The sequence below is a fragment of the Amphiprion ocellaris genome, chromosome 22 (assembly GCF_022539595.1).
Source record: "Amphiprion ocellaris isolate individual 3 ecotype Okinawa chromosome 22, ASM2253959v1, whole genome shotgun sequence".
NCBI lineage: Eukaryota > Metazoa > Chordata > Actinopteri > Pomacentridae > Amphiprion > Amphiprion ocellaris.
Genome location: NC_072787.1, coordinates 5,983,984 through 6,011,172, shown reverse-complemented (window position 1 = coordinate 6,011,172; position 27,189 = coordinate 5,983,984). Strand labels below are relative to the sequence as shown.

Sequence of the window (27,189 nt, the reverse complement as noted above, 5' to 3'; positions counted from 1 at the left end):
GAGGGTTTATTCACTTCTTTATTTGTATCTCATAAATCCATCTCTCTCCATTTAAAATGGGTGAAAGCAGATTAAAAATGAATCTTCTATACACATCGTCTCCAGTAAAGGGGCATTCTGTACAGTGTAGTTGGTGTTTACAGTGTGTATCTACACGCGATATGTTACAGTCTGGGTGCGTTTCAGGCAGCCTAACCCGCAGTAACCCTCCTGCTGCATTAATACGTACTGAGCTGATAGACGGTATCAATGAGCTGTGTTTTCTGGAACTATCCAGGTGATACTTGACGTAGTTACCGGCTGCGACGAAGGCACCCTGATACGACCCATCTATTTCTGATAAGAACAAAGGCATCACAGATTTCCATCAATGGAGCGGCGGCTCTGTGTAATTAATTATAATATTTAAGTACTTCATTTACCATCATTATCTTTATACAATGAATATTCACATACACAGTTGATTTTCTTTGATTACAGGTTTCTGTTCAAAAGGAAGCACAAAGTTATGCAGTTTTGACGTCTCTCAAAAGGCGGCTCCTTTTGCTATAGTAAATGTTTCTCTTCACTGTCGTCCCTCCTCCCGGCTCTTCAGACAGCTAATACATGTTATATACATGACTGATACCTCGACTAATCACAAGCTCCTCTGAGACAAAGTCTAAAGCAGCTCGCTGCTGTCTGCAGTGGTCTAAAAAGAAAAAACTAATCGCACAATGCCAGAGAAAACGAGGAGAATGGCCTGCCACTGCCAGAGCTTTTTTGTCCTGCATTTAAACCACTGACTGAAAGAATAAGCACCAGAGTTGTCACTAACAATCAATGGATGTGACTCTGAAAAATGAAGGGCATTTAAAGGAAACAAAGGACCAAAGGTGCAAAACTGAAAACAGAACATACACTACCAGTCAAAAGTTCTCATTCAATGCTTTTTATTTATTTGTAATATTTTCTACATTGTAAATTAATACTGAAGATTAAAACTTTTTTGTTTACAACATAATTAAATATGTATTCTTTTATAGTTTCAGTATTAATCTCCAATGTATAAAATAATTAAATAAGAAGCACTGAATGAGAAGGTGTGTCCAAACTTTAGACTGGTAGTATATAGCAGTGTGTAACATCATCAGGCTTGGTGCTGTGTTGGTTTCTCAGGAAAGTTTCCACGTTATTTGGTTCACTGATTTTTACACAAAGGCTATTTCAGCTCAGTTAAAATGAAGAATGGGGTGGATACATTAACATGTAGGATGAACTCAGCACTGTGGTCTGGAAGGTCATTTTGTGCAGCTCAACTGTAGTTGTATTGTTGATTACACAGCTGAATACATGCACAGAACTGCTTCTTTCCACTGTGTTCTGCCTGCATGCAACATTTGTAATCACGTCTTTTGCACATTGATGTCCTTGATTTTTATTACAACACATGGTGGCCAAATAAGAGTTGATAATAATAAGAATCTGGGAATTTGATGTGCATTATGCAAGAGTGACGACACTTATGGCTAGACACAGTGTAGGGCCATCTGTGTAGCTTAGGGCTGAAGGAAATGTTATCTTTTCAATAATCACATCTAGTGCTCTCTAGAGGCCTCATTGGACTGAGACATTTTACAGTCCAAGATCAAAAATTCAAACAGGCAAAAGAACGTCAGCTAAGCGCACAAATATCTGAGCCACAGAATTACTATTTTTTTTGTCCTTTTCTGTTGTGTCACTTCTCTAAATGTTTCAGTGGGAGTCGTGGGCGTGTCATCCTCGTGTTTCACCAACTAAAGCCCTTCTCTCTTCACAGTGTGCCAGCAGGCTGCAGCTAAGCTAGCTTTTAAAATGTCCTCCATCTCTGGCGGAAACCTTAAAACTGTGAAGTTCCGCACAAACACAGTTCACTCTTTGAAAATAATGAAGAACACTTTTCTTGAGCCTATTAGTTTTTGATACACTTTCACCAGTCTGCTTCCAAACGAGAGGATCCAGTGCTGCTTCTTTCTCTGGGCTGGTGTCCAGAATCTTATTGAGGGAAAACTGCAGCTGAGAGTGTTGTTCTGTGCTTCAGTCCGACATGAACACTGTGCCGTTTAGACGACGACGATGTTGAGAAGCGATCCATGCCGACATGTCTGAGGTGTGCTAGTGGTGGAGGGGTGGTCACAGCAGTCTTCTCATCTTCACAGGCAGCATGCAAAAATTGCAAAATGACTATGTGTCCGACAGGAAAAAGAATTTCAGGCACCAGACTCCAATACTCTTCTACGTTTGCCTTTTAAAAGCTCTATAGAACTAGAGCTTTAAAAGAAGATTGCGCTTCAACTATAAAATCCTCTCAAAAACATTTTGTCTCTTTTAAAAAGCCGGTCAGCAGCGGGGAGGAAATTTAAAAAAAAATTAATGATTTCTGTTTTTAAACAGGAGCAAAATGCTGAAATGCTTGCATATTTCATGGCAGGGTTTCATATAATATTTAAGGGCTGGGGAACAGGATTGCGGCAAAAATGATGCTGCAAATGAGAAATTTGGTTTTAAATGACAAAATAGCTTATATACATTGGTGGTTATCTTGTGCAATTTTTTTTGTTTGTTTTTCTTGGCTGAATAAACAGCGATGGGGGAGGGAGGGAGGGAGATACGAGAGGACTCCTCCCTCTATTCTTGGCCAAATCCTTCTGTTTCCTCGATGGCAAAGAGCAGCTTCTCTTTTAGCTGCTCAAAACTTTTGTAGGGAGGCAAGTCCAGACGGTTAAAACTAAAAAGATAAAGAAAAAGGAACAAGGATCAGTGTGAAGGTTTTTACTGCTATAGTCAATACAGTCCTCACTCAGGAACAATTAGAAGCCTTGACTGAAACATTTTTCAACAACTGAACACATTTCCTAAACAGCTGCTTTGATGGCTTCCAGCCACGATGAACCCAGCTAGGTTTTATTTATTCTAAAGACATTCCGAGTAAGTTTTGCAAAGTTGTACAAAGTCCGTTTCAAGAAGTTTTTCAGTTCCCAAAATGATTTACTTACCGGCAAAATAAAGATCTCTACAGACATTCTAAAATGTTTTTTGAATGTAGCAGTGACAACTTTCCTTTTTTATAATGTAAATAATGGAAACGTGCGAATGTGTCATGAAAGAATGTTCTATAAATCACATCCTCAGAGTATTTCAATACTTCAATATACTTCAATATATCACATTACACAAACGTTTTGAGATGTCAAACTCATTGTAGTTCAGGGGCCACATTAAGCCCAATTTGATCTCAAGAGGTCCGGATCAGTAAAGTCAGAGCATAACAACCTATAACCTATTTTTTTTTTTTAAGGAAAAATAAGAGCAATTTCAACAACATTATTCCTCTGTTTATCACTTACACATTATAACTTCCAGATCACAGAGTGTCTACAAAGGAACAAAACATTCAGTCACAGATATCTGGAACTAAACGATATAGTATTTTACTAAATGATCAAAACAACTAGAAATTATTTCAAGTTTACAGCTACTTTTTACGCTTTGCAAAGTCATCCCACGGGCCGGCCTTGACACCCCTGGCCTCGGCTGATGTCCTCTCTTGCAATTTTAAACATAGTAATGCAGATCTGTATCAAAATTTCACTGCTCTCCGCTACGATTCATGAAATTCAGCCTGGTAGTTTTTGAGTAATCCCGGTTACAGACAGACAAATGGCAGTGAAAACATACCTCAATAACTTCCTAAACCTCAACACAGTTGAAGGAACAAGACACAAATCAGTTGTGTGTTCACATGAACGTGGCTCGTCGTAAAAGCAGTCAATGTCTTGGCAGCATCCTTTTTTTCAATCAGTGATTCAAAAGCCGTGATACCATCCAAAACTGTGACTTTTCTAATCTGTTGCATCGCTACATCTGAGGATACAAGAATGGCGTGGAGTTCACCAGGGTTCTACTCTCAGGCCTCTTCTGTTAAAGACCAGTTCTCACTGCTTGGATTACTGTTTGGCAAATAATCAACTTTCAATCAACAACATCTGAGCAAAACTCTCTGTGAGAGGAATAAATCAGAGTTAGAGCACTCACCACGTGTGGCTTCGAGGAAGCCACGTGTCCTTCCCCACCTTCTCAATGCAGAACTTCTGGGGCCCGTTACTTCCTGCAATGCAAAAGAAGGTAAGAGTTGAGAAAATTGTAAAGATATTGGCCTGCGAATGATTCTGTAGTAAACATGTTCTCTGTATCTCTGAGAATGAAGAGCGCATCTCTCTGCTCTTTGTGAAAGTCTGTCTGCAACTGACCCATGAGTTCAGCAAAGCCACCCAGAGGAAGCCTGCAGGTTCCAGTGACAAACTGCATGAGCCGTAGTCGCACTTCATTGTCCACTTCTTTCACCAGCTGGAGGGAGGAGGTGACAGCAAACACACTCATCACTGACCACACACGACTAACCAGGCAGCTCTCCATCATCAGCAGCGGTTACAAACTGAATATTATAAATTACATTCAAATAAACCCAAATGCTATTTATGACAGCTCAATCATGTCTGCAACTTCTGCATCAAATACATGTACCTCTGATTATTCTGCTGAACAAGAGTGTTTTATGAAGTCCTCATTTTACAGCTATTTGACAGATTGAAAGAGGCATCTAGTCTAATCTACATCTAGTTTAACAGTAAAAGAAGCTAATCCTATGGTAACTGACATCGCAAACTTGAAAACTGAAAGACAGTTAGATGAATGAATGTGATCTGTTAAATTTAATGTTGTGTGTCACACAACTCCAGGAACACAAAATAAAGCCCCTGGAACACATGCACCTCTATAGAAAAAGTGTTTCTGGTGTGTGTGTGTGTGTGTGTGTGTGTGTGTGTGTGTGTGTGTGTGTGTGTGTGTGTGTGTGTGTGTGTGTCTGTGTGTGTGTGTGTGTGTGTGTGTGTCTGTGTGTGTGTGTGTGTGTGTGTGTGTGTGTGTGTGTGTGTGTGTGTGTGTGTGTGTGTGTGTGTGTGTGTGCGTGCGTGCGTGCGTGCGTGCGTGCGTGCGTGTCTGTACCTGCCAGAACCAGATGATTTGTTTACTGTTCCTGGTGTAGTGACGGTATACTGTGTTTCTCTGCCAGTCCTGCAGGTCTACCTCCTGCATGCCACATAGCATCACCTGGATAAAAAATACACAGAGAAGTAAACAAATAACACAGATCAAATAAACAGAAGCAGAATGGAGGGTAGAGAGAGCATAATCATTTTTACACACACACCAACATTATTTCATTTATTTTCCGGTGTAGTTTCATGAAAAGGACTGGTTCATCAGTTAAAAGTTGAGTGGAGTTAGGAATTAGTTACCATTCGTATTAACGACAACTTATTTATTCATGATTATTAATTAACATAAGCAGCGCAGGCATGACAAAAGAAGTCACTAGAGCACTCCAAACAGGTCAGAAGAGTCGCTCACCTCCAGCTCCTTCTCATCAAAGTACTGAAGCCACTGAAGTGGAACCACCTCATTGAAGCCGTCCAGGAAAGCCTTCGTCTGACCTTCTACCCCACGGGAAAACCTCCACTCTGCCATGAGACTGAAAGTCAAGCAGCAGAAAAAAGCATGACAATTCTGAAACATAAATTACTTCAAATGACCTTCAGATATTGCATATTGTTGCTGTTATGATAAAGCAGTGGTAATGCTGGACCTGATGTACTCCTCCTTGTTCTCCTCGGTCACCAGGACGTTGGCTCCATCAGGTTTGAGGTCATGAGACGTGATCTTCCCCAAAATCTCCATGTCTACTGAGAAGTACATCTCCAGACCGCATTCTTCGATGTTGTTGTCCCTGAGGAGAGATTAGAATGTGTTACTGTCACACCATAATTATTCTAATGCCTTTGTTTTTGTCTATAGGTTTATTAAAGCAGATTTCTGATATTTACAAAAACTGTTCAGGATTTTGTTTCTTATCTGTCTATGCAGTATTCTTAAATTGCCCACTGTGTATATGTGTAGCTAGTTCTCTTTCCTCTGTGGTGCAGAGCTGTTGAGGTTCCAACGTCTCTAAATCCTCAGTCTAAACACTCACTTGATGGCCTTACTAATGAAAGCTGTGTACTTTATATCTAAACCTGCAGTGCGGAATTTCTGTCTCCTCCCTCTGGCAGTAAGTAATTACACAGACACTAGTGCTGTGTGCTTTTGACAAATGCCCAGTGGTAATCCTTGTTTGTCTTCGCTGTTGCTTTCATTTTTACACTGTAATCCTTCCTCTGAAAAGCTTAGACTGCGTGGTGTGAACTCGTTTGGCAAAGGATCAAATGTAACAGAGGTTGATTTCTATGTAAATGTGTTGCACTCCAGAAAGATTAGTGTTAAAGAAACCAAAATACACTTTAAATTTCACATTTCCCAAAAGAAGACACCTTTTGCATACACTAGGCTTCAACTATGGCTCACACACTTGGACTCAATGGACCAAAGTACAGATATACTCTGGTGTAATGTCACATACCTGTGTTTCTTGGCCCAAGAACGTCCCTTCATATGATTGATTTAACTCAGTAGTGGTTTCTTTTCAGCAATTCAACAATGAAGGCCGGATTTAGGCAGTCCCCTCCCAACACCTGATGTTGAGATGTGTTTGCTGTTTGAACTCTGGGAAGCACTGATGAGGCACCATGGGATGGACTGTTGCTTCTTTTAGGTGGCTGATTCTTGCCATACTATAGATTAGTGGAGTAGGGTTGTTTGCCGTATACCGACACTAACTTGGCACAATGATTGTATAAAATGCATTTTGAAGACAAAAAAAACATCCTTTTTTTTTAACTTAAAACTAGGCAACAACCTCATGAAGCTGGTTATGATGAAATTACGGGAAAACATGCATCTTTGTCACAAAAAACAATCATGCAGTTTGGTTCCTTCATAGTGTTTAACCAGGTCTTCTAAAAAACACACAAATCTGCTGGGTTCAAAAATCTACACAGCAGCTTGAATTATCAGTTTTTACAATTGTGTTAATGGTCCCTCAATTTGTCACGACTGATTTTGATTAACTACAGCTGCTGACTTCTCTGAGCCAATTTAAACCTTAAATCATCAGTGAGAAGGATGGCTTTTGTACAAAGTTGGGTGTTTAAGCAAGACAATAATCCAAAAGCTAACAAATTTCGGAGGAGTGGTCAAAGACACGAACAGAAACTTTCCAGAAGTTTGTAGATGGCAACCATAAGCAGCTAACTGGGGTGAAAATGGCCAAGAGACATTTAACTAAACAAAAGGATTGATGTATGCCATATTTCTAGAAGATCTCTAATATATTTATGAACAAACTAAAATGCATGATTATTTTTTGTGACAAAGACACGTGTTTCAGTGATTGGACGACAGGTTATCGTGGTTTCAAGACTGCCATGACATACGGTCTTTAGAACTGTACATATACTTTTATTCAAAACTAAACATAATTACAGATGTGTTATTTTAGTTGTAATATCCCAGGGTTTTTTACACAAAAGAAAAGAGTAAAAATGAAGGCTTGAATGAGCAGGCATGTTCAACCTTAATGGTGGTGCTGTATATAAAACACATTGTGTGTTTGTTCCTGCTAGGAGACAGATTCTCCTCTGATGCTTCTCCTTAAGTTCTACCTTTTTAAGTTATCCAAAGCAGATGTCCAAAGATCAAGGCTACGTTTCTGTACAGGTTGCAAACACCCTCACATATATTTTGGACTGCATAAATTAAAGTGATTTGTCTTGTCTACAGGCGTTTTTCAACACTCAGTTTGTTTCCTGTAGTCTGGACCAAAAGACATAGTTGCCTTTTACTTTAAATATGTTTCAAGTTCATACAGAGTTGAGAAAAAAGGAAGTTATTTTTGTAAACTTTAAGTTATGTGAACTGATGAGGCTTTATCTATCTTCTCTAGAAATTTACAAATAGCTCAAGGAATTCTATAAACAGCAAATCTTCTCAGGTAGATCCTTTTAGCAGAATTTTGTGTTCTCAATTATATCTGCGTAAATAAACCAGACCAAAAGTGGGCACATACACAAGAGTTTCTTTCAACTGCATAGACAATTTAGCTCTGAAAGTACCCAATCAGAACAGTTCTTTAAGGTCAGGGGAACAGCAGATAATCCAAGCAAAACCAGTAACAGGAAACTCACTAGATGATTCAGTTAGGTATGCACATAATACATCTCTGATCAAAGATGTATTATGTAAAGAAGAGAAAAGTGCAGTGAAAACACTGACATAATGTGGTTAAAAAAATGTGTCAATTTCCTACATTTATATATAAAACACATGTACATATTGAAGGCCAAACAGACAGATGAAGCATTACCTGATCCATATGAGTGAGTTGTAGAACTCTGGATCAATGGACTCCAGGTCTTTGAGTATTAGCTTCTTGTTCAGCATGCGTTTATAGAAAGGCAGAGAGAAGCCTGTGTCAATGAACTTGCCATGGAAAAGTGCCTGCAGAAATAAACAGAGATAATATTACTTTAACGCAATGATCAATCTGAAAATATGAAGGTATGCAGTCTTTTACAGCCTAACGGTCTATGTAATGCAATTAACTCAAAATTATCAGTCTGATAATATGACAAAGCAAATCTTCTCAGGTGTAAGAACTGATACATACACTACAGTTCAAATGTTTGGGGTCATTTAGAAATGTCCTTATTTTTGGAAGAAAAGCATCCTTTTTTTCAATGAAGATAACATTAAATGAATCAGAAATCCAGTCTAGACATTGTTAATGTGGTAAATGACTATTCTAGCTGGAAACAGCTGATTTTTAATGGAATATCTCCATAGGGGTACAGAGGAACATTTCCAGCAACCATCACTCCTGTGTTCTAATGCTACATTGTGTTAGCTAATGGTGGTAAAAGGCTCATTGATGATTAGAAAACCCTTGTGCAATTATGTTAGCACATGGATAAAAGTGTGAGTTTTCATGGAAAACATTAAATTGTCTTGGTGACCCCAAACTTTTGAACAGTAGTGTATACACTGTCATTACATATATGATATATATATGTAACTTTTATCTATATAGGAAATTGACACCCTTTATCACCGTGTGTGTGTGTGACCATCTCTATAACTTTCTGAAACTGACAATGGGGTGGGTCTAAGGATAAAGTGTGTTGCATCCTGGATAGTAAAGCCCCCTAATGCAACTTTGAGATTTGCAATATAAAAATAAAATTTCACTTGACAATCTGATATTCACACCCACTTCATTCCACGATTTGCAGATGTTCGAAAGTAATCACTAAGTGAACTTACTCTCGAGTTCTTCATTTTTGGAACCAATCTGTAATTATTAATGTGACTAAATAAGTGCAGAATGATGAATGGTAAATGGTCTTTATATAGCGCTTTTACTATACCTGAAACGATACCCAAAGCGCTTTACATTACACATCACATTCACCCATTCACACACTGATGGCAGAAGCTGCCATGCAAGGCATTAACCATGACCCATCAGGAGCAGTTAGGGGTTTAGTGTCTTGCTCAGGGACACCTCAACATGAGCTCTCCAAGCCAGGGATCGAACCAGCAACCCTCTGGTTACAAGACTCTACCCACTGATCCACGCTGCCCCAAATGGCTCAGTCAGCTTTTCTTAAACACAGTGCAGTGTATAAACTGCCCGATGTGGTGGGACAACACCTCATCAAAACCACTTTGATCCCAGTGTAACCCAGCCTTTTGTGTAATCACGAAGGTTTGTATGTGTGTGGGCAGCATGTTAACGTGCCATTGCAATGAAGCGGCCAATAAAGCAGAAGTAGGAGAGGTGGTCCGGGTTGATGGCAGAGGCTGGGTTGATCTGCAGACAGTAGTTGCTCTTGCCAGCGTACTCAAACAGACAGTACATGGGGTTCAGCACTTCATGGGACAGCAAGAAGAACCACTCTCTGCAAAGTGAAGAGACAAAAAGACAGAGGGAAAAAGAGGAAAGGAGAGAGGATAAAGTGCATGTGGAGGAAAGTATTACAGTAAACAAAAGGAGAAAAAGATGGAGAATAACAGGAAAAAAGACAGGAAGATCAATCACTTTCTATATTTCACAAAAAAAAATCTGTTTTCAATTTTTATATTCACATTTTATCCTTTTTATTGTTTTTCTTACCGAGCTAAGCCACCATAGTCTAGACCCTCCTCCCCTCTGAAGATGACATACAGTCTCCTCCTCAAGTCGTAAGGCTTCAAGGCCATAATCTAAGAGATGTATCAAACACACAAGATCAGCTAAAACACAACATGACTTCAGCACAATCAGGAACATATTGCAGAAGAAAACTGAAATGTGTTACTGTATCATCAGTTTAAAGTGGAAGAAGACGGTGGTACAGGGAACATCTTACTTGCTGAAAAGAGTCTTCAAACAGTGTCTGTCTGGAGACTGTAATCTTCACATGACTAGGGAGAGCATTAGACTGAGGAGATAAGACAAATGAAGGGGGATTAGAAAGAGTGCCAGGGTGAGTAAGAACAAGGAAGAGAGTGAGAGAGGAAAAGAGAGAAAATGCCTACCTGGCACAAGTAGCGGAAATGAGCAAGTTTCCATCGGAAGCTGCGCTCATATGCGATCTGAGGGCCTTTGGTGCTGAGAAGAGCAAAAGATTTAAACATTAAAATGAAGTAAGTATAAGCTGACAAATACAAAGGAAACAAGTTGTTTTTTTTGTTGTTGTTTTTTTTACAGAGGTCAATAGTTGAATCTTCACCATTTCTGTGCAAAAACAACTACGTCTGCCATGTATGTAAACATATATGTTCTGATATCTTATTGTAAAGAAAACATTCAGAAACATTTCCTGAGTTCCAAGAAAAAATATAAAATTTCCTGAAGAGCCCAGTGAAAGTAAACGCCAGTGGGAAACATTTTTTCTGAATCAGCATGTACTTTTCTGTACCTTACAGCGATATGTACAGTAGCTAAATTAAACACAAAATGAATCCATCTGGTCCTGGCAAATGTGTTTTCTTAAACTATGTATGAACACTTAGCTGCAGCTCTTCAGGCTCCTGAAAACAGCCTCTGGCATCGTTTCAGGCAATGAAAAATAACAAAGAACACATGAACAAGTCAACTATTTGAACAAGTCTTCTTACACAGAGGACTTTCCAGTGCGGGGGTCACTGAAAGTGGTTGTTCGGGTGTTGTGATCCACAAAGTAACGAACCCCTTCCCTCGTGTATCGGATCTCCCAACCTTCAGGCAGAGGATCCTCGTTCTGTAGCCTGCAGGCACACACACATATACATACATACATACATACCAACCAATTACACATATGAACTGGTAACTGTGGAACATAGAAAATATGTTCAAGGCCAAGTCCAAACTGAAGTTTTAGTAAGCCCAGGATGCTTAAAAAAACATCCAGCTGTGTGAGTTGTCTCACTACATAAAGCAAGTTCACTTTAGCCTTTGATGAAAAGGTAAAAATAACACAATGGTAATATTTCTTTAAAAGTGAATCCTGCCAAACCCAATATTGTTAAATGGGTTAGAAAAACAAAAACAAAAGAGATAATGTGAAAGAAGTCTTTTGCTATCTGAATGTGTCCACAAGAGGTACTATATTGCAACAATCTGCATAACCTGTTGTTGTAGATTAAATGTTACAAACATAATGATAAGTCACAACATTTTGTTTAGCTATAAGGACTGCAAGTAGCCACATTAGCGTTACTGAAATCAGGTCAGAAAAGCAGACAAAGTCCCCTCCAGATCACGTTCAGAAATGTCTTCACTGATTATTTACATGCATTTTTACAGCTACTTTTTAAAATGATGAATCAACTGAGGTTTGCTAGCAGAGCACAAGGGTTTGTGTATTCCTAAGTAAAGAGAAGTCACTTTTTGTTTGTTTTGATTTCTGAGAATATTTAGTAAATAAAGACATTTAAAAAGTAGTAGTAGTTTTGATGGAAAGCAGACTGACTTCAGCCAATACAGTCATATACAATATAATCTGTACATATTCCAAGGAAGTCCAACTACTAGGTTATTAGGTACCAGTTAACCTCAGGAAAAAGCCCAGTATCCTTTCGATGACATGTAACATTGAAATTATATTCATTAAAAGATTCTTAGTCATACATTCTAACTTCTTGTTTAATTGCACAGATTAACAATAGCTATGTGACTCCAGCCAGTTTATGTAAGGTGACATGGGCCATATGTGGTATTGTGTTCTGTTGTGTATCTTCTGGCACTGAGCTCACCCTTGGGTTCGAGGGTCTTCCCACTGTGTTGTCTTGGTGTTATGGTTTACAAAGTACACTCGATCGTTGGAGTCCACACGCCTCTCTGAAGTTGATGAAAACAAACACAGCAATCCGTGGCTTAATAGACAGAATGGAAACTGCCCTGCTGTGTGGCAACAAATGTCACATTAACACTAGTGCTGACTTGTGCTGTAAACACAGCTGTCATCTGTGATCTCTGTGAACAGCATGTAGTCACAGCAGAGCCAAAGCTTTTTTTGAAAAGGAGACTGAGGAAAGTGTAAATAGTCAAGGCCGCAAATCATTTTGAAATCATCTTGATGCAATTTAAACAGCATGATAGGGTTTGGCATGAAAACAGGGACCAGTTTACAGTATTGTGCTAATGTTCAGGCAAACCAGATGTTTAGATTCATATCCAGCACACAGTAATATCAAGAAGTCGGCTGATTGGTCCTAAAACTATTCTGCAGCAGGAGAATAGCCTCCAGCATACAGCTAGAGTCATAAAGATTTATCTTCAGCAACAAGAAGATCAAGGACCTACAACAGATGGCCCCCACAGAGCACTGATTAGACTAGAAGAGAGGGAATGATCTATACACTATGTAACTGAATAAAATGTGCATAAGGGTAATGAGGAGAACTGGTGCCGTTTTAAAGGTAAAGGTTGCTCACACCAAATACTGATAAGGGTTCCATTTAATGCACTTTGAATTGAGCTAATTTACAAATACTAACTATTCTCTGCATCCTCACTGTACTGTTTGTGCCTAAACTTCTGCAGAATACAACAGAATTCTACTTTTTTTTTTTTTTTTTTTGTTAGTGCAAACTGCGGACATACACCAACTTCCTGTTTTTAGTGTAGTGAATACTGACACCAGGTGAAAGTGAGTCCAGTGTTTAGAAGAAAGAGCGCAAACTTACCCCAACCAGGAGGTAGCGGGCCAAGAGGATCATTCTCAGCAGACATCATGGATGCCTGAACAGGAGGTATGCACACAAAGAAAAACATTTCAAAAACACCAGGAAGATGAATGTGGTGAAAAAAATCAAAATATATCAGATTTTAAAAAAAACTAAAACCTAAATTCCATAAAAAGGAAAAGGGAATAGTCCAGATGACAGCAAAATACTAAATAAATGTGAAATGTTGATGTGTTGTTGTAAAGTGGGCCCTTTGTTAGTACGAACGGCTCAATATTTCCCAATGGTCTGTCTTTTGATTTGTACTGTAAGTTAATCATTATTAGCGAAGATGGCATCACTGCTTAGATCAAAGACCCAGGAAAGACACCCTCACAAAGACAACCAGATTGGGGTAGGAACTGGGAGGTGCTATTTTAGCGAGTGGATCTCACCTCTGGGCTATGGAATTAAATGCGAAATAGTTTACTGAGTGAATAGAGTTGCAAACCGAATGTGGCTGGAGAAAGAGATGAGATTCATTATAAGAATGAAAAGTACAACAACAATCAGTGGCTGGTGCTGTGATGCCTGAACTCATCATGATGATGAAACTGACAACAACCAGTTTACCCATGGTAGTTTGGGGAGACAATCAAATCAATCAAAATGATACCATTTACAGCTGATTTTATCGATAATTTACTGCTGACAGTTTGCAAAGCAAGCTCTAAATTTTTCTGTTCTTGATATTTACCACCTTGCATCATATTTTGGCATCAACAGCTTTTCACCCTTGTCAAGGAATACAGTTGTGCAGATGCAGCGTAATTGAAAAAAACTCTGCACTGCATGCTGAACAGGAATGACAACATTTAAAGCTGAAACCCCTACAAATTGCTTAGTAAAACAGTCAGGAATCAGATTGGACATTTGTGATGTGTTGTTACAGGCCTGGCTATGCAAATATCTGTTTTTTTAAAGGGGTGCCTTTAAGCTTTGCAAAAAGACAATGGAGCCATTTCAGAGCTTTAGATAATGGTAGAGGCAAAGTGATCTATTACATCAGATGTTTCCTCTGTTTTCTATAGAACTGGTTAAGTACTGGGATATGGTTTGGGTGATGAGCTGATAAAAGATAAAACCTGCGTTGATTCATGGTGGTTAGATGACTTAATAATGTATAGGTCCCACAGTGTGAAAGATCAAAGGGATGCAGATAGGCAGCATTTATCCTTGGTCAGCAAAACTGAACTTGTATAGTGGGAATTAATGCTCTATTCAGAATTACACTTGCTGTTTAATGTGCAAATTTACAGGGCAGTAGTTGTTAAAAACTGCAACAATTGTTAAGTGAGAGAATATCAATGTTATAGCCAGTGTAGGTTTTTGTGCACGGCAACTTGACTTCACTATAAAAATGACTTGAGTAGGATAGAAGTATATATACTAATATCACCTTAGTTTAAATGTCACTAAGTTCCAAAGGAGGGACCAACTGGCCATATTATTATCTTTGCATGAATTACAAGCCTTTCTTTTAAATGGGGGGCATCTAATTAACTTGATTCCTCGTGTGTGGAATGCCAGTATGTACATTATCATTGCAAGTGATATTACACAATAAAGCAGACCCAAAATTAAGCAGGAAAACTGAATATGCGACACATTAAATTCCCAAGTGTCACAATAAAAAAAAAATACTAAAAAGCAGGTTGAGAGAAGAAAAGAGAGGGTGTGGTGAAGACCATCTTACAGAGTAGAGGTATCTCTGGTTAAACTGGTGCATAGCTCCCTGCAGCTGGCTGCGTTGGCTCTGCCACTGCTCAAAGTTGCGCACTGACTCCATAGTGGGACGCTGCCATGTGGTTGTGCGAGTGTTGTGGTCCACATAATAAATCCTGCCCCGGTCATCTACTCGACGCTCCCAACTGGCAGAATAAAGAAGAAAGGATAGTTCAGATGGAGAAACACATACTTGTTATTGCGGCCAATAACTGTAAAAGCACCCTATGTATGAAAGGGAAAACCCACAGTTCAGACACAAAGATGAACCCAGTGAAGTTACAGATTCTACTTTAATACAAACTAAAGACAGAAGAGCTGAAAGAGAGATGCTAACCCTGGTGGTAGCGGCTGTGGTCTTTCCCAAGTAGTAGTCCTGGTGTTGTGGTCTACATAGTATGTTCTCCCATGTGGATCTTTTCTCTGCTCCCACCTGAAAGACACAACAATGAACCACAAGTTGAAAAAAGTTAGTGCAAAGTTGCTCTATTATTGTGAAATTTGAGTGAGCACAGGTGCTTGTTGATACTGAAAAGATGGATTTTTCCAGGAGTATCAATTTAAGGTAAATACTCTTTATGTAAAACAACTTTGACAAAATATGGTGACATTAAACAGTCAGAAAATGGATAAAATGTGCAGCTGAAGGTGGTTTTTACCCTGGTGGTAGAGGATCTGAGGCGCCAGCATTGGGGACTTGCTGCCTGGGCTTGGCCCCATCTGTAGTTGCAGTTGTACTGCTACTACTGCTGCTACCACCACCAGCTCCTGAAGCATTTGCTTCTCCCAGAGCTGGGGAGGAAGAGGACGATGACGAGGACGTTGTGATGGTGGTGGCTGCCTGGGGGGGAGAGGCAAATGTGGAGGAAGCAGCAGAGGCAGCAGCAGTAGCAACAGCAGTAGCGGTAGCAGTAGCGGTAGCGGTAGCAGCAGTGCTATCAGCAGGTTTAGCAGCAACAGAGGAGGCTGGAGAAGGTGTGGAAGTTGGCAGGGATTGACATGTGCTATTTGGTGCTTTGTCAGAGTCCGGCAGGGCAGCATCTTGAATGCGGTCCTCATGGTCATCTGCAGGGGGCGGCATATCACTTCTTGTAGCAGACGACTGCCCCAGACCTGCATCACACGACTCCCCATTGACTGCAGGTAAGTCAGAAAAAGACAAAGGTTCTGATTACTACAGACCAACCGCTTGATCCATCCAAGCAAACTGCTTTTTAGTCCTGAGTGGGTGCTTAGTTGGAAAAAAAAAATTATTAATAACTAGCTGCATTTAAGAAACATAAAAAAAATAAAGCCACACTATATAAATATATTTTGACACAAAGTATGTGTGGAAGTATTTTGGGTTCAACACCATATAAACATAAATGTAAGGCTGCAACATAACCCTCCAATATCAACAACAATCTGAAATCCTCCAAGGCACTAGAAATAAGGGAATCCAGACCAAGTCTTAGGAGTACATGGGTAGCATTTGTATTTTTTCAAGCTCACAGTGTTTGTTTTCCTTTTTTAGGTGACCACCTTAAGTTAGCTATACTAATAGAGAATTAATATTCTGTCATCAACCTCGGCTCCCTGTAGCCTGCCCTCCACAGTATACTGCACTCTGCTTTCTGTTTCATCCTGTCTATCTCTCCAGGGAGTTTAAACAGAGGTGCTGACAGCAGCAGAGATTACAGGCCTCACTTAATGAAAATTAATCTACTGCTCTTCGCCACTGTCTACTAGGACCATGTGAACCGTGAAGTACATAAGCTTAAAGTGACCCGAGACAAGGCCGGGCAGCACAATGAATACCTGCAAGAAATCTGCACATTTTTCACTGAGGTGCTCCAACAGTTATCTGCATTATCTGCATCACTGACATAATCCTATACAGTAGTTTTGTCTGCTGATTCAGAAAATATTTTGTCCATGTTTCAACCAAATATCATACACCGTTAACACTCAGGGAAAGGGAAAATCTGGGAACCAAGAACAGACAGTAAAATGCAAACTCACCCATTCTACTCTCTGTATCACTGTCTGAGGGTTGGTGGACCGGGGTGGAATTGGGTGTGGTGTTTCCATTGACAACACGACCAAGAGCTGGGCTGCAGGAGCTGGAAGGCACCTGACCATCTGCACCGCTGGAGGCTGAACAGGATCCCGACCTTGGGCCCAAGTCTGTACCATTCACTGTGCTTTAGGAGATAACAGGAGTTCAGCTGAAGACCCTCAAAATGTGCGGCTTTCACTGTGTGCATGTGTCAAATAAAAAGCTCTGACTTGTGACATTGAGGCTATTGTTTTGTAGGGCTAAGAACAGGGCATAATGGGATTGACTGGTGATGTAATGAGTAACAGCTGAAGAGGCCCTTTTGTGAGCCGGCAGAGTTCAGTCTGTGCCAAAGACGTGCCCACTGAGACCAATACAAAATGTGCCATCAAGTCCAGGCTTTGTGAAAACAAGAGGTAGGGATCCAGTTACCAATAAGAAAACCTCCAAAAAGGTCACAACTGCAGACAACTCAAAGGAATGTTGATTATATTTCTCAATTTGTCTGAAAGTCTTGAAAGATTATGATTAAAACTCAATGTCTGTTAAAATGTCCGGTACATGGAGTGTTGCCAACAGATTTTCAAACAGTGACTCAAAGGCAAGTGCACTCGATGTCTTAGTGCTGAAATGTGATGCTGAGAGAAAATGAGGTGCAAAGACAAGAGTCAAGCAGTTGCTGAAAATACATAGAGAAACTGTTATGATCCTACTCTAGCCATCGCCCTTCTTTCTCCTTCCTCCTGTTGATCTCTGTCTTTCTGCCTGTCTCACTCACCTGCCTGCACTCCTGATTAGTTATGTGAATCACCTGCACTGATCAGCCGATTGACCTCACCTGTCTGCAATTACACCTCCACTATTTAAACTCTGCTCATTCACTCATTCCCTGTTGGACCACAGATTCAGTTCCCACATGGACTCTGTTTTCCCACCTTTGGACTCCGGTTTCCCCCCTCCTGGATTTTCCCCACATAGACACACTTCTCCTCCCGGATTCTCACCAGCCCTGCTTCTGTCTCCAGCCTGTTTTTCCTGTCTCATCTCCGTCTGCCCCTGGATTCCCTCAGCCTGTCTTCCCCCTCTGTTGTCAGTTCCCTCATCTTGTGAGTACCCCTCTTTAGCTTAGTTTTGTTAAGTCACTTTAGTTTTGTAGACTTCCATTTTTGCATTCTTAGTGTTGGTTTGTAGAGTTGTGAGTAGTTTGGTTTAGTTCTGTCCCCCCAGTTTGGTTCTCCATTGATGTATTGGTTTAGTTATCTGGTTTAATAAAACTCTTTCCTTCATTTACTTGTCTGTCAGTTTCTGTGTCTGCGCTTGGGTCCCCCACAACAGAAACACGCACAGTTTGAACCAAATTCAACATCACAGTCCTGCAGCCAACGTTAACACCAGTATTAAGTGTTTTGACAGACTGTTTGAGACATGGAGTCTTTGGATTCACAGCGAGGGGCTCCCAACAGGACGGTTTGAGATGACGTGAAAACACAGACTAACTGAAATGGAAGCAATCAAAAAATCCCACAAAGCAATGAAGTACAAAAAAAAAAAATGGAATGAAAGCATGGGAATTTCAGAAGAATTACACTCAAACATACAACAACAGTGATGTGAAGAGACCAAGAGAGGCTCAAATGGACAGATCAGAGGGTTTGTTACTAGCCAATTAGCAGATAAGTCACTTCTTTTAGGGCAAGTTTTCTATGTTGTGAATAAATGTCAATTAGGACTCAACACTGACCATTTAGTTGCATTTTAAAGTCATTTTTTGAGACAGTGCTACATTTTAAAAATATGAGCACCAGCATGGCTTGCAAATATGCTCTCGTTTTTGTTTTGGTTTGTCTGTGAGTAGGTGTGTGAAAGAGAGCTACAGTGCTAGGAGTCCAGAGACTCTCATCTTAATGCAGGATAGGGATAATTCTGAAAGGGATGTCATATGCCTGTGTGTTTTCAAAAAAATAATACAAATTTTACTCAAACTGTGCAACTACAGTCCTAATACCTGATGATGAATCAGCAGGTGAACTGTCTGAACTCTTTCAACTGTTGAAAACGCTGTGGATTGTACTGTCCTTAGCGTAGCCCAACATTGTTGTTACAAAAACTAACTCTGCCAACACAAAAACAACCTTTAAACAGGAAACACTTCAAAAGCAGCGACAGCAATAAACATTAACTATGCAGACAAACTGCAACACCTCTAACAAGGATTTTTTTTTCCTAAAGTCCTAATTCACTTTATGACCTTTACTTTAAAAATATAACAACCAATTTGTGTATTTATAGCAAAGTAAGTATTGGTAATACCCTTAAGATGGAAAAAAAATACACTGCATGTTGATTAAGTAGTGCTCCTAAATTTTATGCTGATGCTCCTAACATTTTAAGTAGTGAGCACCAGTGTTCATAGTGGGAAAATTTTGTGTGGAGCCCTGTAAAGTCACGTTTTGGGGAAGGTGCAGGGAGCCCGAGTTTGGACTGAAACAGTATTATATTAAAAATGTAGAGGGGAAAAACACACATACTCTGTTGTGTCTTATTATATTTAAGGCAAGTCAGAAGCCAAGACCCTGTGCAGCAGTTTATTTCTCTTGCGAGGTGGGATTTCTCAGGAGTATAATGCCATCAGTCATCTTCACCTCTGTCCCTAGGATTCCAACATTTTAGATTTTTTTTATGCTGCTTTCATTGATCTTGAAGTAGGTGGTGCTCTTTTGTCAGGACAAATAACAACCAGAATAGCAATAACCAAGAAAGTCTGTTTTTCAAAACTCTGATCACAAAGTAAAAGTACTTTAGTCAAGAAAATGTTATGCTTGAAGAACTGAAGTTTGAAATTCTATTTTTGAGCATTTGATCAAATGAGCAGAGTTTATTGCAGCATTTTATGATAACTTGCTTTGACTATTAATGTTAAATTTAAGATGTTTTTCTTCTCATTGCTGTTGTACCTACAGATGGGTGACATGTTAAAGTTAGTAAGTTGCTGGGCCACAAAGTGCCATCACACTAGCTTCAACATGTCTTGCATTGATTCTGCAAGTTTCTGTAACTCCACTGGAGGGATGAAGATCCTTCTTCTAAGGACACTCTCTCATTTGGTGTTTTGATAACGGTGGTTGAGAGAGCTGTCTACCTGTCAGTGCAAACACTCCCATAGCTGTTCAGCTAGGTTGAGACCTGGTGGATATGATTCACGTTATTATTAGTATTATTATTATTATTATACACATTATTATTATACTCATCCAAGCATTCAGTGACCTCTCCTGCCCTGTGGTTGGGGGAATTGTCATCCTGGAAATTATCACTCCGTCAGGATGGAAATGCTTCATCAGAGGATAAAGGTGATCACTTGGGACAACTTTGTTCTGATTTGCAGTGACTCTTCTCTTTAAAACCTAAACTATGGCAGCAAAATGCCTCCCACAGCAGGGGCTAATTCAAGAAAAATAATGTTCTGTTTTAAGTTTGGCGTTGTTTAAAGAAAAATATATACATTTGCTATTTTATTTCAGTTGTCCTTTTTTATTAAATAAACACAGTTTATCTCATGCTTAGAGTTTCAATGTTTAGGTAGCAATGACAAGGGTGGCTTTTTTGTCTCACCACCACAAATGTCCTTCAGCTGGCTACAGTTTCAATCTGTCTGAGCACTTGTACATTTCTGGAACTCCCAGGGAGTGGAAACAGTTTTAAATACCCCCTTGTTTGTGTCTTGCAGTCCTCTCAGCAACTGCAATGCAGAGAGGAGCCAGGCAGCCACAATCCTACCCCCACCCCCCAACAGCCTCCCATCTGGTGCGATGAGCAGACGTGCTTCTTTTGTGGTTTTCCAATAAAAACGCAGTTAGGGCAGCGAGAAGGGCACTTTCAGAATGTGGCAGATAAGAGTGGCACCAGTAACCAGGTCTAGGACTTAAAAGCATTAAGGGGGCAACAAAGTATAAGAAAAAGCAAGACACAGACAGACAAGGTACAGACCTCACTGAGCTGGCACAAGACACAATATGAGAATCAACAATAGTGTGAAATATGCCTTCATGTATTCCTCCACTGGCTTATTGTATTGAAACTGGGCAAACACACTCATCGGTCTGTTAGCATTCTTCTACTTGAGGATAAGCATGCTCATTTTGAAGCAGTAATCCTAACCAGGCGAAGAACCATTTTAGGAAAGACAAGTAGGCAGAATCTTCTTCCTCATGTCGAGGAGCATAAAATGTCAGTTTACCTGTTGGCAGCCCTTGAAGAAGAGGAAGATGAGTCTCCATTTTCATGGATGGCATCACCATTCTGCTGGACTTCTGGTGGAGGTTTGAGAAAACAATGTTACCTTACAGATAAACTTCTAGTGTAAGTATCCATCTAGTAAATTAGTTAAAACAGAGGTTTCGAAGATGGTTCAGCATTTTCCTGACTTTAAGTTTCTATGTACATGTTTTTGTGATTTTTTTTTGCTGTGTTTCTTCATTAAATATGCATTTAATGGTATATCTGGTCATTTAAAATTGACAACCCCACCATTACCCATTCCAACATAAATGATCTCACTGGTGCCATTTGCTGCATTGCCGTTGGTAAGTGGTGCCAGCTCCTCCTGGTCAGTGATGGTCAGTCCATCTAGGAACACAGTCAGCTCCCCCATGGGCACCGAGGCCCCCTTCTGCTCCACACTCAGCTTCAACACCTCCTTCACATTCTCCACTGTAGAGGCAAAGCAGGGACAGTGGGAAAGGAGATTTTACAAATAAGTGACGCAGAGAGAAAAAATGACACCATACTTTAACGAGATGATAAAGGTATGTATGTTTGTAGCAAGAAGACTGAAAAAATAAGAACACAAGCTATTGATGCTGCAGACTTTAAATAACCTTCTAAACCCTCAAACTGACATTAGACATTTTATCTTACTAAAAAGACTTACTAAAAATTCACAAGAAATTTTTAAAACCAAGACAATTGTCTGATTTTCAACTTTCTGACAGTCGTCAGCCTAATCATGTGTTACTTCCAATTGCATTGGGAAAAAACAAATGCAAGCTAAAAATCTGGATATTTTATCTAAAACATTTTATACTGTGTTCTTTAAAAATTGCCAAAAAATACATTGTTTGCTCTAACAAGACCAAAAAAATAAAAACCTTTGTACTCTTAAGGACAACCTGAAAGCCATTAGTGACTCGGATGTCACTCACAGTCATTTAACAAAAATTCAGGGACATTTGCAGCTGAACTGGGCTGAACTGTAGGCTGTGTTTACAAAGAACAGATGAGCAACAAGTAAGGCAAATAGAAAATGTAAATAGAAAAACATCTATAAAATGTAGAACCACCATGTTTTCCCAGAGTTATTAACATGCTGGACACGATGTTTTCCCATCTTTGTAAAATTAATAATCAAAGAAATTCAACCTTCATTTTTTTCTTTTTCATGATTTATGGCAATATAACTTTGCTACACGACACAAAAAGTAGTTTTTAAATCCTCCCTACTTATAGCCATTGTTATCTCCATGAAGGTCAAGGACTTTATACACTGTAAAAAATGAGGCGGTGGTGGGTAAAAATGTGACCACAGCAGAAGACGCCGAGAAGCTGCTTGGAGTTGAAAGGGTGAAGTAATCACTATATGAAGCTGCTGTTTTCTAATATAGTAGTAACTGTGCCACAACTACATCGTTAGACACCAGGGAATATGCCTGCACAGTGGTTTGGTGGTCAGCACTGTGCCTTGCAACTAGAAGATCACTGGTTCGCGTCTCGGCCTGGGATCTGGTGTGGAGTTTGCATGTTCTCCCTGTGCATGTGTGGGTTTTCTCTGGGTTCTCTGGCTTCCTTCCACAATCCAAAAACATGCTGAGGCTAAATCATAACTCTAAATTGCCCTAGGTGAGAATGTGAGTGTATTTGTTTGTCTCTATATGTAGCCCAGAGATAAACTGGTGACCTGTCCAGGGTGTCCCCTGTCTTCACCCTAAGTCTGCTGGGATAGACTCCAGCGCCCCCTGCAACCCTAATGAGGATTAAGTGGTGTATAGGTAATAGATGGATGGATGATTGATTCTTAATCGTACATTTTCTGTCATGCTGTTCCAAGGCTTGAATTAGGTCCAACGTGGCTTTGCCCAACAGAGCATCTGCTTTCAGGGTGTGGTGACTCCATACTTTGAAATCCACCTGTGTGTGAGGCGTTACATTCCTAGAAATTCAGAAAAACACATATAGCAAATACTTAAAAATGTTTGCATAAATCACACACACTTAGGTAATCACAAGAGGTGTACCACACTGTAGGAAAAGACAAAGTAAAACAAATTTTATATATATACACACACACGTGGACAAAATTGTTGGTACCCCTCGGTTAATAAAAGAAAAACCCACAATGGTCACAGAAATAATTTGAATCTGACAAAAGTAATAATAAATAAAAATTCTATGAAAATTAAACAATGAAAATCAGACATTGCTTTTGAACCGTTCAGCAGAATTATATAAATTATATAAAAAAAATGAACTCATGAAACAGGCCTGGACAAAAATGATGGTACCCTGAACTGTATATTTTGTTACACAATCTTTAGAGACAATCACTGCCATCAAGCGATTTCTGAAAGCCTCAGTGAGACTTCTGCACCTCTCAGCAGGTATTCTGGTCCACTCCTCATGAGCAAACTGCTCCAGTTGTCTCAGGTTTGAAGGGTTCCTTCTCCAGACGGCATGTTTCAGCTCCTTCCACAGATGTTCAATAGGATTTAGATCAGGGCTCATAGAAGACCACTTCAGAATAGTCCAGTGTTTTCCTCTTAGCCATTCTTGGCTGTTTTTAGCTGTGTGTTTTGGCTCATTATCCTGTTGAAAGACCCATGACCTGCGACTGAGACCAAGCTTTCTGACACTGGGCAGCACATTTCTCTCTAGAATACCTTGATAGTCATGAGGTTTCATTGTACCTGCACAGATTCCAGACACCCTGTACCAGATGCAGCAAAGCAGCCCCAGAACATAACAGAGCCTCCTCCATGTTCCACAGTAGGGACAGTGTTCTTTTCTTGATGTGCTTCATTTCTGCATCTGTGAACATAGAGCTGATGTGCCAAAAAGTTCCAGTTTTGTCTCGTCTGTCCATAGGACATTCTCCCAGAAGCTTTGTGGCTTGTCAACATGCAGTTTGGCAAATTCCAGTCTGGTTTTTTTAGGATTTGTTTTCAACAATGGTGTCCTCCTTGGTCGTCTCCCATGAAGTCCACTTTGGCTCAAACAATGACGGATGGTGCGATCTGACACTGATGTACCTTGGAGTTCACCTTTAATGTCTTTACAGGTTGTTCTGGGCTCTTTTCTTACCATTCCTATTATCCATCTCTTCCATTTGTCATCAGTTTTCCTCCTGTGGCCACGTCCAGGGAGGTTGGCTACAGTCCCATGGATCTTAAATTTCTGAATAATATGTGCAACTGTAGTCACAGGAACATCAAGCTGCTTGGAGATGGTCTTATAGCCTTTACCTTTAACATGCTGGTCTATAATTTTCTTTCTAATCTCCTGAGACAACTCTCTCCTTCGCTTCCTCTGGTCCATGTTTAGTGTGGTACACACCATGTCACCAAACAGCACAGTGACTACTTGTAACCCTATAAATAGGCCAACTGACTGATTACAAGTTTGTAGACACCTGTGATGCTAATTAGAGGACACACCTTGATTGAACATGTAACTATGGTCACATCATTTTCAGTCTTTTCTAGGGGTACCATCATTTTTGTCCAGGCGTGTTTCATGAGTTTATTTTTTTAAATATTTCTGTTGAGCCATGGTTCAAAAGCAATGTCTGATTTTCATTGGTTAATTTTCCTAGAATTTTTATTTATTATTACTTTTGTCAGATTCAAATTATTTCTGTGACCATTGTGGGTTTTTCTTTCATTAACTGAGGGGTACCAACAATTTTGTCCACGTGTGTATATGCAGTCTTTAAGTGTTTTAATCTAGGATGACATACCCACAAATGTTTAGCAAATACCACTGAATCCACTCCTCAGTGTGGAGAGCAAAGGGAAACACATGCTATTACATGATGTACTTTTACCAAAAAAAACCCCCACTTTGACCAGTTCCTCCTTTCAGCATGCACTCCCCCTCAAATAATCTCACAAGAGTAACTTGCCCTTGCTGCAGACTGAAAGATGGCTGCACTCAGCTCACATAATGCCGCCTCCTTGTGTTTTCTGTTTTTACTCAAGCTGAGTACAACACAGCACAGTCATTGTGTTGAGGCTTGAGCATACCAGCCTTAAGGAAAACATCTAGGATTGTAAATGAACGCCATGTATCGGGTCCATAGCTGTTCGCAAAACATCCATGATACAAAAAAAAGATCACAAGCACAGCAGCACTCTGTCTGGTCAGCAATAATTACCCAATCAAGACAATTAGCATCTGCAATGACATGTTTCTGGCTGAGCAATTTGAAAGCCAGAGAGCTGTAAAAGTCTACTATGTTCAGACTGACTCCACTAGCGTCTCAAACGATACAAAGAGCTCTGTGTGTTGGTATACACTTTTCCCCCTTGTTCTTATCAGCTGAGCCACCTGAGGGTATTTTTTTTAAATTTCTTTTATTTTGTATTTCTACTTTCTACTTCATTGATTTTTTTTTTGTTCAATGTGTTTTTATTGAAGATTCAGTATGACAGAAAAATAGTACAATACAATTCCGTTTTTTTTTTTTTTTTTTTTTTTTCTTTTAACATAACCCCAAATCCCTCCCCCCCCACACTGTTGCACCAGTCAAAAAATAAAATACATATATATATATATTATAAAATACAAATAATAATAATAATAATAAAAAAAAAAAAAAAAAAAAAAAAAAAAAAAAAAAAAAAAAAAAAATAAAAAAAAATAATAATAATAATACAATGTCTCTTATCTCTCTGCTGTTGATTAACGTGTGAAAGTAAATAGTTTATTATTTACTCTTCTGTAATGAGTGACGGATCCACTTCTTGGATCTGGTCCAAAATAGGACGCCAGATTTTGAAGAATTTTTCAGTGTTCCCTCTGACGGAATTTCTTATTTTTTCCAAGGCTAGATGGTGTAGGAAATCGGTGAGCCACATTCTAAAAGATGGTGGATGTTTTTCTTTCCAATTAAGGAGAATGAGCCTGCGGGCAATTAGCGTAGTAAAGGCTATTACTTCCTTTTGTTTTTTATTTGAGTTGGTAGATTCAGGCATAATGCCGAATATTACAATTTTGGCCTCTGGTTCAATATTGATCTTTAATGCGCTAGAGAGGAATTTGAAAATTGATTGCCAGAGGGGTGCCAATTTTGAGCAAAACCAGAACATGTGTGATAATGATGCTTGCTCAATTTCACAGCGGTCACAATTTAGGTCTATATCCGGTTTGAATTTTGCTAGTTTAACTTTTGACCAATGCAATCTATGAACAATTTTAAGTTGAATTACCTTGTGTCTTAGGCAAATTGAAGATGAGTATATATTATTCACTGCAGATTGCCACTCATCCTCAGATATTACAATTTCAAGCTCTTCTTCCCATTTTCTTCTGGTATGTGCAAGTGGCTGTACATTGTAAGAAATGATAGAAGTATATATTTTCCCAATGACACCCTTAGAAAGCGGGTTTATATTTAACATTGTTTCAAGAAGAGAGTCGGGGGGCCGTGATGGGAAGTGATTGAGCGTGGTTGACATATAGCTGCGTAATTGAAGATACCTGAAGAATTGAGAGTTAGGGATTTCAAATTTTGTTTTTAGTTGTTGAAACGAGGCATACTGTCCATCAATAAACAAGTCTTTCAGTGTCCTTGGGCCACGCGTAGCCCAGGTTGAGAAGCAATCGTCTATCATGGAAGGAGCAAACATATGGTTATGTGCAATAGGACCATTGATTGACATATCATTTAAAGCAAAACGCCTTCTGAATTGACACCATATCTTGAATGAGTGTTTGACAATTGGGTTTGCAGAGAATTTGCACATCGGTTGAGACAGAGGTAGTTCTGAAGTCATCAAGGAGTGAAGGGAGGTAAGACTGCACGACATATTTTCCAGTTTTAACCATTCAGGGCTGCAACAGGGGGAGCACCAAAATAGCATTGCTCGGATGTTGGATGCCCAATAATAGAATTGGAAATTTGGGAGTGAAAAACCCCCTTGCTCTCTATGCCTCTGTAACACACTTTTAGA

General features: G+C 39.6%; 1 protein-coding gene across 3 annotated transcripts; it reads right to left on the bottom strand.

The window, feature by feature from the left end:
* On the bottom strand, positions 1–23,197 carry LOC111565192 (NEDD4-like E3 ubiquitin-protein ligase WWP1). 3 transcript variants are annotated; one of them, XM_055007188.1, is made up of 21 exons: positions 23,047–23,197; positions 21,500–21,676; positions 21,204–21,273; positions 16,930–17,111; positions 15,585–16,062; positions 15,263–15,358; positions 14,897–15,071; positions 13,162–13,216; positions 12,229–12,313; positions 11,110–11,238; positions 10,528–10,600; positions 10,359–10,430; positions 10,124–10,212; positions 9,749–9,908; positions 8,315–8,448; positions 5,663–5,803; positions 5,428–5,548; positions 5,023–5,127; positions 4,269–4,365; positions 4,054–4,126; positions 1–2,746 (listed from the first exon to the last, which is right to left on the bottom strand). In XM_055007188.1, the coding sequence occupies exons 2-21, from the start codon at positions 21,615–21,617 to the stop codon at positions 2,647–2,649; spliced, it is 2,553 nt and encodes an 850-aa protein (XP_054863163.1). In that variant the 5' UTR covers positions 21,618–21,676; positions 23,047–23,197; the 3' UTR covers positions 1–2,646. The 3 variants fall into 3 exon arrangements, with proteins under 3 accessions (XP_054863163.1, XP_054863164.1, XP_054863165.1); XM_055007189.1 differs by having other exon boundaries at positions 21,204–21,276; positions 21,524–21,676; XM_055007190.1 differs by having other exon boundaries at positions 21,204–21,276; positions 21,530–21,676.
* Positions 23,198–27,189: the final 3,992 nt, after the last annotated feature.